A 13,955-nucleotide genomic window follows, 5' to 3' on the forward strand; every position below is an offset into this window, starting at 1 on the left:
GCCCTTCGGTTTCATAATAGCACACTGGAGTAGAGTAGGAGGCCCCGTGGACTTGAAAGCTGCCAAGCTAAACTGAGAAGCATTTATAGCAGCAGTGCGAGGACTCCCTACAACACTGCGGTTTGTCCCAAGAGAGAAGTGGGGGAAAATAGCAGATTCTGATCTAATCGTTTGAGATGAATTGTCTCTACTCTAGACAGAAAAGACAGGATATGAGATATTAAATAAGCACATTATTCACACACGGATTACGCCCATCTCTTTTTTGTGGTCATTTACAGCACAGTCATTATCAGTCTCGTGTCTCTTGAAATAAGGACAGTGTACCACCTCCTGCTCCGTAACGGAGACCCTTCTTTCCAGGGCAGAGATCGTTGGAAATAATAACAATAATTATTATTATTATACTGATGAAAAATAATTAAAGTCAGAATAGTGAGAAAAGTTAGAATCCTGACTTTAATGTTAGAGTAATTTAAAAAAAAAATAATTCTCACACAGTTCTCACAGAATGTCTGGTTTTGGACTTTATTCTCAGTATTCTGACTTTTGTCTCATACGTCTGACTGATACGTCTGACTCGGAAATCTGATTTTCATGTTACACTCTCACAAAACCTAATCAAAAAATATCATCAGAATTCTGATCTGTTGTTTTTTTTCAGTAGTCTGTTTTTTCCCCTCGCAATTCTGCGCCCCCCCCCCCCCCCCCCCTCCCTCATAATTCAGAGATTACAACTGAAATTAACATAATTATTTTCAGATGACCCTAATCCTCTACTGTAGTCCATCAGTCCAGCCATGGTATGTTTGTATGTCAGTTCAAATTTCATTCAGTGTGTTGACACGTTAATAACACGTGGCGATGAGTTATTCTCTGAGTTAGAGACCGTACTGCGCCCGTCCGCGACGGCGACTCGAGTACCCGAACGTCTGTTTCCCCCGTGTGGCGACAGAGGTTATTACGGTAAATGGCGCTCTGAACCCGGAAACAAAACGTCGCATCCGCCCCCTTCACTTCCGGTGGGTCAGGCGGCGGTTCCTTTTGGGAGAAATGGCGGACATGGACGAGCTCTTCGGCAGCGATGGGGACAGCGACAACGAGCAGCGAGGTGCGGAAATCGTCCCAGTTATTAGTCCGTGGCCGGGGTTTCACCTGAGAATCTCTGTTACAGAAAGCGTACGCGCTTGTAAGAGTCCGGAGGTGTTTTCTGCCTGCCGCTCGCAGGCTGTACAGCCGCTGCATCACGAACATAAATACAACATTTGTACAACAACCAGGAGTGTGCGTTTGTTTATACAGGGGCGTTTATGTACTGTGTTTAAGGTTTATTGTCACCATTCAGTGTAGCTGTTTGAATTCTGTACGGTTATACGGCTTAAACTTTTCAGAGTTGATTTCCATAAGCTTGCCATATTGTAATTTATTTTGTACAGTTAACTATGAGATCTATTGTATATTTCGCGTTACTTTTGCAGGTTCATCTTTTTTATTCTATTGTTATTATTACTGCCAACAGTTACAAGTTCCCTCCAGAAATGAATAAAGTACTGTACACTGTTTGAACTTGAACCCGTCCCCCCCCCCCCCCCCCAGAGTCTGTGTCTGGTTCCGCGTCCGATTCGGACAATGATGGAGCTCGGTCCGCCAGCAACGCCTCTGGCAGCGGGAGCGATAGCGAGAGGGGACGGGCAGATGACGATGACGAGGAGGAAGGCCAGGAGGGAGGAAAAGCCAGTATGAACAAGGTGTGTGTTTATCCTCTGTTCCACTAATGATGCTCAGCACCATAACTTCCTGAAACATGACACTAAATCTTGTTTTATTCACAATTCACAATTAGCTAATTGAGCCCTACTAATTGTACGATCCTTACATGCAAGTATTTATTTATTCTTGATTGCATTATTCAATGTACTGTGTGGGAATTATGTCCCAAGTGGCATTTTTTAGATCAATTTAGACATTTTTGTACATTTGATAGTTTGCCTGGAATCTTAACTGGCCTTCTATCTTCCAGGAGTTGTTTGGAGATGACAGCGAAGACGAGCGACACAGCCAGCACAGTGGCAGCGACAACCAGTCTGAACACTCAGGAAACCAATCGGACGTCAGCATGCACTCGGAGCAGGAAGACAACGAGCATTCCGATATAGAGCAGCACAGCGGCTCCGATCGAGGCCACCGGGACGAAGAGGATGATGAGGATGACACAGGCCATCGGTCAGATGCTGGCAGTCCTGTTGGAAGTCCTGTTGGAAGTCCTGTTGGAAGTCCTGTTGGAAGTCCTGTTGGAAGTCCTGTTGGAAGTCCTGTTGGAAGTCCTGTTGGAAGCCCTGTTGGAAGTCCTGTTGGAAGTCCTCTTGGAAGCCCCACTGGAAGTCCTATTGGAAGCCCCACTGAAAGTCCTGCTGGAAGTCCTGCTGGAAGTCCCCCTGGAAGCCCAGCTGGGAGTGCGGTGTCTGGGCCAGGGAGCCCCCACTCTGGCAGGGGCAGCGTCCTCTCGGACAGAAGGTACATCTCTTCAATGGGATAATAAAGGGAGTTTTTTTAATCTTTTTTTTCCACTTAGCTGTTATGCTGTCGATGGACTGTAATGATTTTCACGTTGTTCCAACCTCCACCAGTTATGAGATAGTCGTTGCACATGAATACTCAACAGGCTTTATCAACCTTACCACAGAAACGTTTGAGCTTGTTACACAATGCTACCATAATAGGTTAAACAAAAATCTTCAAAGAGACATGCGCTTAAGTAATAGGAACTATCCTTACAAGTGAGACAGACCCTCTTATGAACATCACAGGTTAGACAACTTGGAACTCCTTGCTAGGGGTGTCACGATTCCAATTCGTCGAAAATCGATGGAAATGAGTGGCAAGCAGGTTCGTGATTCTCCCTGTATTTTTGTGGGTAATATTGTCTGGCATGTTTCGACTGCCCATATTGGGGAGGTCAAGATCTGCAGCCAAGACAGCTTGTGCGTTCTTGTAATTTTAAGATAAAGGCTGCTCAGATTCAATGAAATATAATATATTTTACAATAATATTGTAAAAATCGATGGATGTGGACATATTATGTCCACTAGGGGTTCAAGATTGAAAATCGCAAATTGATCGAAATGAGTGTTGGTCTATATTTATTCCACTACAAAAAAATCACATTATTTATAATGATTTAATGTGACTCAAATGTACTTATTGAGAAGCAAGTGTTTTTCTGTACAAATCGAGACTTGATACTGTAACAATGGCATAGTTGTCAGTGCTGGAAAAAATACATATATGTTTAAATCAAATCGTGACCTTAAAATAGAAAGTCAGATCGAATGTTGGATTTGGAGAATCGTGACACCCCTACTCCTTGCATTATATTAGCTAATTTGAATAACTTTGTGTTTCATTTTCAATGTTAATAGTTACTTTATTCTCTTTTGAACCAGCATGCGCAGTGGTCCTGGAACTCCACATTCAGGGCCGGGCACCCCTCACTCTGAGGCAGAAGGTTCTGGCCGGGAGATCCAGTCAGATGATGAAAAGTGGGACAGAGGAGCTAAGAGCGACCAATCGGAGGATGAGGAGGAGAAACGTCAACATTCTGATGAGGAAAGAGAAAACTCTGATGACGAGGGCCCCAGGAACAGGAAGACAGGTAGTCCATTGTACTTTGATAGTAATCCTATACGCCATCTAATACTCAAACATTTTTATGTAATGCACATTCAGTTTATACAGGTTAGGTTCTACCATTACCATATTTGTTGTAATATTGTCATGTTTTTCAGAGTCTGCAAAGGGCAGTGACAGTGAGGATGACTTCATCAGAAAAAAATCCAAAAAGAAGGCTGCATCTGATTCTGATTCCGACAGTGACGTGGGATCAAGGAAGAGTAAGGAACCTTCAGATAACAAAATATGTGACCCACCGCATCCTAACCCGGAACATTTCGGGGCCGTCTATTTTTCATCGGGACTTTGTTTCTAAGTCCGAAATTAGATTATAGCAGATCTATGTTCCTCAAGTTTTCCCTTTTTTCAGGTTCTCGGCATGAGAAATGCAAGATGTGGCGTGTGAACTAGTTGATATGTGTGAGTCTCATGGTCAACGCGTGAGACTTCGCAGCACTGTATAACAGTTATTGGAAAAACGTTCTTTTATAAAATAATTGTTAACCACTGGACCATCCGTGGCACGCCTACCACCCCGTCCAAATCCTCCATCTGCTTCCTCGCTGTTGCATGTCCACATACATCCGCAATCTGTGCTCAAGTGAATGAGCTTTGTCCGTGTGCTCTTCTGCGCCGTCCGTCGCTTCCAGTGGTCCCGCGGAAGGACGGACAGGGGGCTATTATTTTAGTGTATTTGTAGTTGTATGTATAAGTATTTCTCGTCCTCCATCCCCCGCAGCCAAGAAGCCAGCAGCAGACGACCTGTTTGGAGAAGCGGATGATATCTCTTCGGACAGTGACGCTGATAAGCCCCCTACCCCGGGACAGCCTCTGGTACACTTGTCTTGTATCTCTTTATTCATCTGTTCCACCTGTCGTAATCTCTCTCAACCTTCTGTCGTCTGTCTGTCTGTGTCTGTGTGTGTGTGTGTGTGTGTGTGTGTGTGTGTGTGTGTGTGTGTGTGTGTGTGTGTGTGTGTGTGTGTGTGTGTGTGTGTGTGTGTGTGTGTGTGTGTGTTACAGTTCTTTGCATGTCTGACCTTTTTTTGCCAAACAGATTTCTTAATTCATTTTGATAGCATCTCTAATCTGCTCTATTGTCATTGTCTATCTGCCTTATTGTTTGTCAGGGTGCTTACCAGATCCTTGAAGTGCTTGATTTTCATCCTTAGACATATAAATTCTGGAATTCCTTAGAAAAGAGCCTATTTTTTGCTTCAGTACTTGAAAGGTCCTTGGAAAAAAAATAATTGAAAACCATCTCTGGTTTGGTTATTCAAATTGTAACACAATAATAATAATAATAATAATAATAAAAGTGGATGACAATGAGATTAATAATAGATATACAGTTGTAATATAAATAATAGAAAATGAAATTTAGATTATATTGTTTTTATTAACGTATTATATTTGCTTTACATGAAGTCCTTGAAAATGGCAAAAAAAAAATGTTGTTTTCTTTTTTTGTATGTCTGTCCCAGGACGCTGAGGACGGGGTGGAGGGTGAGCATGCGGAGGAGGAGTCCGTCGCCGAGACTCGGATCGAGGTGGAGATTCCTAAAGTCAGCACCGACCTGGGATCCGACCTTTACTTTGTCAAGCTTCCCAACTTCCTCTCTGTGGAGCCCAGGTCAGAGTCAGAATCCTAACTGACATTTTTGGAATGTATTTTTATTATTGCAAAGCCCAACCTTGTCCCTGTTAGTTTTGTCTGTTTTCTTTAAAATTCAACCCATTTCCAAAAAATTCCATCTCCTCTTTGAAAATTTAGCTAAGAGCAGAAAGCTAAGCCCAAGTTCACTGTTGTTTCAGAACCGGCCCTTTCTGCATTTTTATTTTACCATTCAAACTCCATTTGTTACCTACTTCTCCCCATGAACGATTTCTTGCCCTTAGCCTTCAACTCAGCTTCAGCAACTAGGGCGGGGCCAGTCATGAAATATTTGCTGCTGATTGATTGTCACCCAATAATTGAATTGATATGCATTATCGTCTCATCTTGGGGGGGTTCGTTCACGAAAAGGCAGCATAAGTAGAAAATAATGAACACTTATTTCTTTGAAAAGACCAAAGATTTAACATTTCCAAACGTTTTGGAATAAATCAAATACATTTTTATTTTACAGCGCTAAACAAAGCAGGCTATGTTAAAACGAAATAAAACAGACCAGCATTGTCCGCCCAGGGCGTCTTTCCGGCTGCGGTAACTGAATTAAGTCAAATACTTAATAATGAAATAGCCTTTCTTAACATTCTCAGAAATTAAATGTGAAACAATATAACATTTAAGTATGTTAGTGTTTAAATAAATAAAACAAAATCAAATAGATCAGCATTGCCTGAAGGCATGAGGCCAAAATGCGCTTTTCTCGGACAGTACCTGTTTGTTCCACTTGTCCCTGTTAAATAAAAAAACAAGCAAAAATAAATGAAAATGTCTGGCCTGTTTGATTTTTGGTTGACTTCTAAAGGTTCCGTTCCAAGAAAATGAGCGTGTTCCCTTTCTCCGGTTTGAGGCACAAGTGGGGGGCTAAGACTTTGTTTTCAGCAGTGCTCAAAACCCATTTGGATGCATGATTATTATTATTATTATTACAATGATATAGTCTACTGCAAAAGGAAGATTGAAAACAATGCTTGCTTTGCAATGTTGCCAGCCCAGCCCTATCAGCAATATCAAAACACCAAAAAATGTACTTGGTTTTTGGTTTCTCGGTGCTTTTTCAGAGGAGCCGGAAGTAGTTGCATTTTGTCAATACAGAACTTTTTATCAGCAATGCATGATTGAAAATGGGCATCTAATACAAAATAAATATGCAGATTCTGTAAAAAACGCCTTTTTAAAATAAATAAATTCAAATTTAAAATAGGTTACACAAATTTAATGTTATTTGAAGGATAAAATAAACATTTTAAAATCACATTTAAAGGTCATAGAGCATTAAAATTGTGAATAATCTTGTGTTTTAGAACCATGTGCTTCCAATACTAGTGGCTAGTAGTCTTTCAGCTGATCATTGAAATTGACATCTATTGTCTGCTTCTCTGACTCTACAATGATGTGACTTGGAAATCGTTCTTTTTAACGTACCGCGTTGTATTCCCTCTCCCAGACCCTTCGATCCTCAGTACTACGAGGATGAGTTTGAGGATGAGGAGATGTTGGATGAAGAAGGGCGAACCAGGCTCAAACTGAAGGTATAGTTGTCTTTTTATTGTGAGATTTTAAACAAAAAAACGTAATAACATGGTTCTTACCAGGTACTTGAAGTGCTTGAATTTTGTCATTAGAAATGTAAGTACTGGAAAACCTTGAAAATAGTCCTTGAGAAAATCACTATAATTGAAAACCTGTGATTCCAGAATCACTTGTACGACACAGATGACGCCAGGGAAATGAACATTTAATGCAGAATGGTTGGAAATACACTTATACTTATACTATACACTTATAATAGTAGATGACAATGAGATTAATAATAGATATAATAATAGTGGTGTAACGGTACGTGGATGATCCGTGATCTGTACGGATCGCCCCCCAAGGTTCTGCTCGCATGTGAACCACGGATCAATTCCAATATGTAATCATCATATTGGAATACAGTTGTATTTGTTACTGTCATTGTAACTTTTTAAAGAAATTATTCTGTAAATCTCGATGCAGAGTTGCAGTGAAAACAAGATCGACAAGACAGACACAGATGTGTGCTGTGTTTTACTCTGAAGTGCAATCGTTGTTCATGGTGTGTCGTGCTGTCTTGCTGCTACTTTACGACATATTGTGAAGCAAATGTTGCTGCTTTGCATCGGCTCCTTCGCCACATTGGAGCGGTCAAGATCCGCTAGTAACCAACATACAATGTGAATTGGGTGATGGAGACTTTTCTAGAAAAAACGTACCTCGCTCAATTCTGAACCAATTTTCATGGAGTTTGTTTGTTCTAAATGTGAGAAGTTTAACATGATACTGGTTACTTATTGGAATTAAATTCAGTAACCGGGGGCAGATCTAATCATATTTTTTCATTCGCTACCATGTTTAAAGGAAGAAGGTATCATGCATGCAATTGATTATTGAGTACTTTACATATTTTAAGATTTTATTTAAACATTGGGCATCTTGAATAATGTTTACATTTAAAACCATGGACAAAAGTTCCTTACTTTTAGTGTCTTTTACAGAATAAATGGAAAGCAAAGTTATGTTTGTCGTCCCCCCCCCCCCTTTTTTTTTTTTTTGCTGATCCTAAAAATGATCCAATCCGTGACTTAAAATCGTGATTCGATCAGAACCGTAAGTTTTGTGATCCGTTGCACCCCTATATACTTATGTAAGTAATAGACGATTCGATTAAGATTATATTTTAATTAATAAGAATACATTGAAAATCGATGACACTCGTTTTCTGTCAAGTCCTTCTAAATGGAAAAAATAGCGCTTAGAAAGTACTTGAAAGCCCTTGAATTTCATTAAATGCTAAAATGAAACCTGTAATAAAGCAGCTGTGTGATTGCGAGGGAGTGGATTGACACAAGTCTTGCTCACTCTCTGTTTCTCTCCATCCCAGGTGGAGAACACCATTCGGTGGAGGGCCAAGCGAGACGAGGAAGGGAACGAGACCCGGGAGAGCAACGCGCGCATCGTCAAATGGTCCGATGGCAGGTGTGTAGTGATGGAGGCGGTTTTTCATGATACGTTACTTTCAGTGGCATCTTAAGCCCCTCTCCCACATGGAACCCTAACCCAATGTTATCATTGTGCAAGTCATCAGTGTGATCATTTTTATCCTGTCCTACACTCTCTGCCTCCGGAGAATGACCGCTCTCCACCCGTTCTACCTCTCACTGTCCGCTCACTCCCTCCAGCTCCGCGCTGCGGTGCGGTCGGCGGGCAAGCCAATCGCTTGTGCCCGATGTCCCTGTATCGCACCCCTAACTGTAAAACACACGCCTATGGTCTGAGTAGCGTTTTTTTGAAGAAAAATAATCTAGAGATATCTAGAGTTTCATTTAAAAACGAGCTGGTACAGTGATGGACATCAGTTCTTTGTAATGGGATTTGTGTTCAGAAGCAAACACTGATAGATAGATGGATAGATACTATGAGTGTCAATATTGTTGCTTGTGTGAAATTATTTTGATCATATATTTTCCATATCATTTACACTGTCAAAGCAAGGGGGAGAAAAAAAACGTAATTGGGTTGTTTTTGAATATGTGTGTGCGTGCGCTAATCAGCCCCTCCCCACAGCATGTCTCTGCACCTGGGAAACGAGGTGTTCGACGTCTACAAAGCGCCCCTCCAAGGAGACCACAACCACCTGTTCATCCGACAGGGCACCGGGCTGCAGGGGCAGGCCGTGTTCAAAACCAAGCTCACCTTCAGGTAATCCCTAAACACATTTGACTGATAGTCTTGGCTATACACAAAATGAATGTTCCTCAAGTTATCTCTGTGTATTTTCAAAACTGTTTGATTTCTAAGTATTCTATAAGTATTTAAAATTCAAGGCTACCTGATCCACCAGCATTTCACGGGGGGGGGTCAGTCACCAACTTGCTGAACTCGCGAAACAGCACAAACGGCGATTGTGTGGTTCCCCTTGATGCAAGCGTGCAGATTGAGATCATCGATATTCCAAGTGATATGAAGTCAGAATGTGAAACCAATAAGGTTATGAATGAACCCGGACGATAACAGGTCTTCTTCGCATGATAATAAACTGTTGCGCTGACGCTGGCTCAGAGGACTACTCAGCGAAACATAACCTCTGTGTTGTTGTGGATTACGGGAAGAGGGTGGCAGAAGCTCTCAATCATATTGCGGAACTGGCAGCGGGCGGCGGTCTGGGGGGTGCTACCAGAAAACAACAGTTCCCAGAATGCAAATGGCGGAGGACCACGCAGGTTTTCATGCACGCAATCTGAAAAGTGCCACATTCTTAAAACTGCATTGTTATCAAACAATAAATGCAGGAAATGGGAATGTTTAGAAGTTACAGAATAATAGACCGGTGATGCTAGTCTAATGAGCATGAACATAGAATGAAAAAGAATTAACTTAAAATTAAAGGAAACTTGAATAACGCTTTTCCCAATATTTTTATTCAAAGAATATTTCAGAAAAACTGTTTCCAAATAGGTATTTTGTGCTGCAAAAGTCTGGAAACTCTTCTAAAACGTTAAAGCCTGATTTCTCAGAACTTCTGTTTTCAAACCTTATTTTTAAATAAATCATAACTTTGAAAATGTGTTACCTTGTAATATCTTGTTTTGAAGCTCCGATTCTACACTTTCATATTATGTGAATAGGGTTAGATTCAAATTTTGAAAGTGTGACCCTAAACTACGCGGTGGGTATAATTATTGTACTCTTATGTTCTTAGACGATCCTGTGCAAGTGGCCCCGGGCTTCCCCCAATCAAAAGCGTATAAGCCTCTTAGCTCCGCCGATGTCTTTGGAGACCACATGTGACTAGTGGGACAGCAGCCAAAGCTGCTGTACCGCACAAGAGGGCCTGCTTTTGCTAAAAAAATATATAGATGTCTGTCCTCTCCAGGCCCAGGGAGATTAGGATTTCAAATGAACAATCTAGAATACAAGGTAGAGCCTGGAGAAATGCCAAGGATTTATAATGTATTATAATGTATAATGTATAATGGGAGGATTACACAACATCCATCTTTACCGTTACATAACTGTTGTATATTTTCAATAATCTACTAAATTATAATAAAATAACACTTTATTAATCCCCGTGGGGGAAATTCAGGTACCAGCTGCAGCCGACGGTGTGTGAGGTTTGAGTGCACATTTGCAGATCAACTTACTTACAATTACGTGTGTGTGTGTGTGTGTGTGTGTGTGTGTGTGTGTGTGTGTGTGTGTGCGTGTGCGTGTGTGTTTCTTCCCAGGCCCCACTCGACAGACAGCGCCACCCACAGGAAGATGACCCTGTCTCTTGCTGACCGCTGCTCTAAGACACAGAAGATTAGAATCCTTCCCATGGCCGGACGAGACCCTGAGTCTCAGCGCAATGAGATGATCAAGGTGACTCTCTCTTCGACTGCAGCCTGTACCTCCGGCTCGGCCATACGGAAGAACTAACCTCACAACGTCAAATCATAACAAATCCAACTAATGCTTTATATCGGTACAGAACTCTAGTTTTTAGCATGCGAAACCTCCCCAACCATTTCGGATCCTATATCACGAGAGATTTTAGGTCTTATTATTATTGTTATTATTATTATTATTATTATTATTATTATTATTATTATTATTATTATTATTATCAATAATGATAATAATAATTATTATTATTATCAATAATGATAATAATAATAATAAAAATGTTGAGGGCAAAATGTTGTATCACAAAATTCTCAAGTATTCATTTTGTAAAAGACTATATTGTGAAGACTCACAGTAATCAGTCAGTCAAGTTTATTTCTATGGCCCTGAATCACAGTTCAGTCTCAAATGGCTTCACATAGAAATCGACAGCATCTCCTTGTCTATACCTTATCTGGCCAAGGAAAAACTCACAGAAAACCCCACTATTTACCCCGTATTGTCCTACTTTTTAGTTTTAGTTTTTTTTCTATCATAGAGCAATGTCAATATCGCAATACATTGATTCTCCAAAATAATAAATTAATAAATGGTCACTATTAGAATGCTGACCCAAAGGCCAAGTAGAAAATTTAGTTGGGTTCTATGCAACACAACTAGGTTATGCCTGGTCAGTTTTCAAGATGATCACAAAATGCTACTTGATCTGTACCAAGCAGCCCTAGTTGGAAATGAAGAGGTTGCTCTTGGTCGCCTATCAGCAAGCATCAGGGCGAGTTACATAAATTGGTAACCCGACATGGTTACATAATGAAGTCACGCAGCGGTCGGTGAAATGGAGACTGTCAACAGTCTAGCGTCTGTTGTGGCGGCCGCAGACATGGCCAGGTGATAACGCTGTGTATAGTGCGCTCTGCTGCATCGACAAACACGGCCCGGCGGCATCTGGCACCTGCCAAGTGAACCCAGGGATACTGCTATGCTTTTACGTCACTGGGGCAAGGGCTTTCATAAGAGACGGCGAGACGCACACACTGGCCTGCATAAGTGTCTTGCATAATGGCTCTTGCCGAAGAGAGAAAGAAGACTCGCCCAGAGTTCGAGAAATCCCATTTAGGTCCACAGTGAGGACTGCAAAATTATATTACAATTAGTGGAATAATAATAATTTACAAGAATAAAACTGCCTTTATTCATAAGACGTTTCAAAATTGCTGTAAGTTGCCGTACAGTAAAAATAATTCATAGAATACTTGAAGTTGTAAAAACCGTGGGCGGCATTGAATTTATTTTACCGAGAAATTGTTATTGTTGTGAAATTCATGATGAGATATAATGATGTGATATGTCATTTTATACTCTGGATTGATGATGATGAAGATGTGACTGAATATATGCCACAATATATAATATAATTTTATTAACTGTAGTTTTGATCTTTTGAACTGGTCATTTAAATCCTGAAGAAAGCTTCACATTATTGGTTTTAATTGTCTTTTCCAATTCCGCTATCTGAATTATACTTATCATTCATTTAACCAATTTAAATCAGTAGGGAAGTCTTTTGTCAAAACTACCTTGGTTTATTCAACTAAATTCAAGTTTTTCTCTCTCTCTCTCTCTCTCTCTCTCTCCTTTCTATACCAGAAAGAGGAGGAGCGTCTCCGGGCCTCCATCCGCAGGGAGTCCCAGCAACGGCGGATGAGGGAGAAGCAGCACCAGCGCGGGCTGAGCAGCAGCTACCTGGAGCCTGACCGCTACGACGAGGAGGAGGAGGGCGACGAGGCCATCAGCCTGGCTGCCATCAAGAGCAAGTACAAGGGCGGAGGAGGCCTCAGGGGTGAGACTCGCTCTCCCTTTTTTTTCCCCCTTGGTTCTGTCAGTATTGCTTTCTCTCATCTTTTTTGGGGGGGGGTTAGCTTGGGTTGGCAGCCTCTTTTTCTTCTCTGCCTAACCTTCTTTATGTCTCCCCCCACTCATCTCGTTCTTCCACTCTCTTCCTCTCTCCCCGTCAAGAAAGCAGGAGTAATTTCATCTGACATCCTTCCCTCTTGTCTCCTCTCTTGTGTCCAGAGGAGCGGGCGAGGATCTACTCTTCCGACAGTGATGAAGGATCTGACGATGACAAAGCCCAGAGGCTGATGAAGGCTAAGAAGCTGGATAGCGATGAGGTGGGTGCAGTACCAGTGTCTGACCGACATACGTCGCTGTGGTGCAAGATACCCATTTATTAAAAAAAAAAAAAAGTTGTGCCATTTCTCAGGACAAGAAGTTCTAGTGTTGGTAAAAAGAACACACACTCGACTCAGTGTTCTTGCTGACAGAAATAAAAAAAAATATATATTGTTGATGTGATGACTTGATAAATTGAAGCAGAGCGGGGTAGACTGAAGCAGACAAAGTGCTGCAAGGTACGGCAGCCCTGTGGTTTAAGTTGGTCATAAAGCAAAACTCGCTCTCCCTACAGGAGGGTGAGGGCGAGGGCTCAGGGAAGAGGAAGGCCGAGGACGATGAGGAGACGGCCACCAAGAAGGCCAAGAAGTATGTCATCAGCGACGAAGAGGAGGACGACGACGAATAATCAACTCTTTTTTTTTAATTTGAACCATTCCACTGTAACATCAGTGCTCGGTCTGTGGCGTATAGTGGTCGCGCTTTGTTTTGTACATTTTTTTTTTTCTAAGCTCTGTATCGAAGGTGCGCGAGTTTGCGTGATTGTTTTGTTTATGTTCTTGTACAGCGGAGGTGTGAGGAATAAAGAACCGGTGGTCTTATGTAACCAAAGCTTTCCCCAGCTCCACCTTTTCGCACATTACAAGTTATACATGAATCACATTGTGAGATTATGAAACCTGCTGTTAAAACCTACTTTTCCCCAAACGACGGCAACGTTAATGGACGAGGTGAGGATTCAGTCACAGCAGGGCTGTACCAGGCGGCAGCTCCAGGGAATATCATGCCTTTGTGCGGAAGCCACCGGCGTCTTTTTCCATATATGCCCATTCATTCATCCTGCGTGTCAGCGCCGCCTAAAAGTATGATATTGGATCCTGACATGTATTTGCCATGTGTAACAATGCAAAAAGAACAGTTGTTGCTGACAGTGTTACGCTGTTTCCAGGCATTATGATGTGAAAGAAAGACCTAACAAGGAAGTGAGCCCAAAAGCAGAAATATAATACAAGCCCGCTACGGTGCTCTCCT

At 41.7% G+C, this 13,955-nt stretch overlaps 1 protein-coding gene across 1 annotated transcript; it reads left to right on the top strand.

Annotated features, from left to right (window-relative positions):
- The first annotated feature begins 1,036 nt into the window (after nucleotides 1-1,036).
- Nucleotides 1,037-13,524, top strand: leo1 (LEO1 homolog, Paf1/RNA polymerase II complex component). The gene is made up of 14 exons (XM_079998248.1): nucleotides 1,037-1,111; nucleotides 1,597-1,748; nucleotides 2,021-2,514; nucleotides 3,445-3,653; nucleotides 3,787-3,891; nucleotides 4,410-4,504; nucleotides 5,155-5,303; nucleotides 6,787-6,871; nucleotides 8,245-8,339; nucleotides 8,928-9,062; nucleotides 10,592-10,727; nucleotides 12,399-12,591; nucleotides 12,825-12,922; nucleotides 13,219-13,524. The coding sequence occupies exons 1-14, from the start codon at nucleotides 1,054-1,056 to the stop codon at nucleotides 13,330-13,332; spliced, it is 2,118 nt and encodes a 705-aa protein (XP_079854374.1). The 5' UTR covers nucleotides 1,037-1,053; the 3' UTR covers nucleotides 13,333-13,524.
- The last annotated feature ends 431 nt before the right edge of the window (nucleotides 13,525-13,955 follow it).

The sequence above is a fragment of the Zeus faber genome, assembly GCF_960531495.2.
Source record: "Zeus faber genome assembly, chromosome: 3".
Lineage (NCBI taxonomy): Eukaryota > Metazoa > Chordata > Actinopteri > Zeiformes > Zeidae > Zeus > Zeus faber.

Excerpts from the sequence above, each read along its gene's own strand:
- leo1 (XM_079998248.1), top strand. The coding sequence starts at position 1,054 with ATGGCGGACATGGACGAGCTCTTCGGCAGCGATGGGGACAGCGACAAC. Across the intron at positions 6,872-8,244 it reads GAACCAGGCTCAAACTGAAG|GTGGAGAACACCATTCGGTG; the intron begins GTATAGTTGTCT and ends TCTCCATCCCAG. Across the intron at positions 8,340-8,927 it reads GTCAAATGGTCCGATGGCAG|CATGTCTCTGCACCTGGGAA; the intron begins GTGTGTAGTGAT and ends CCCTCCCCACAG.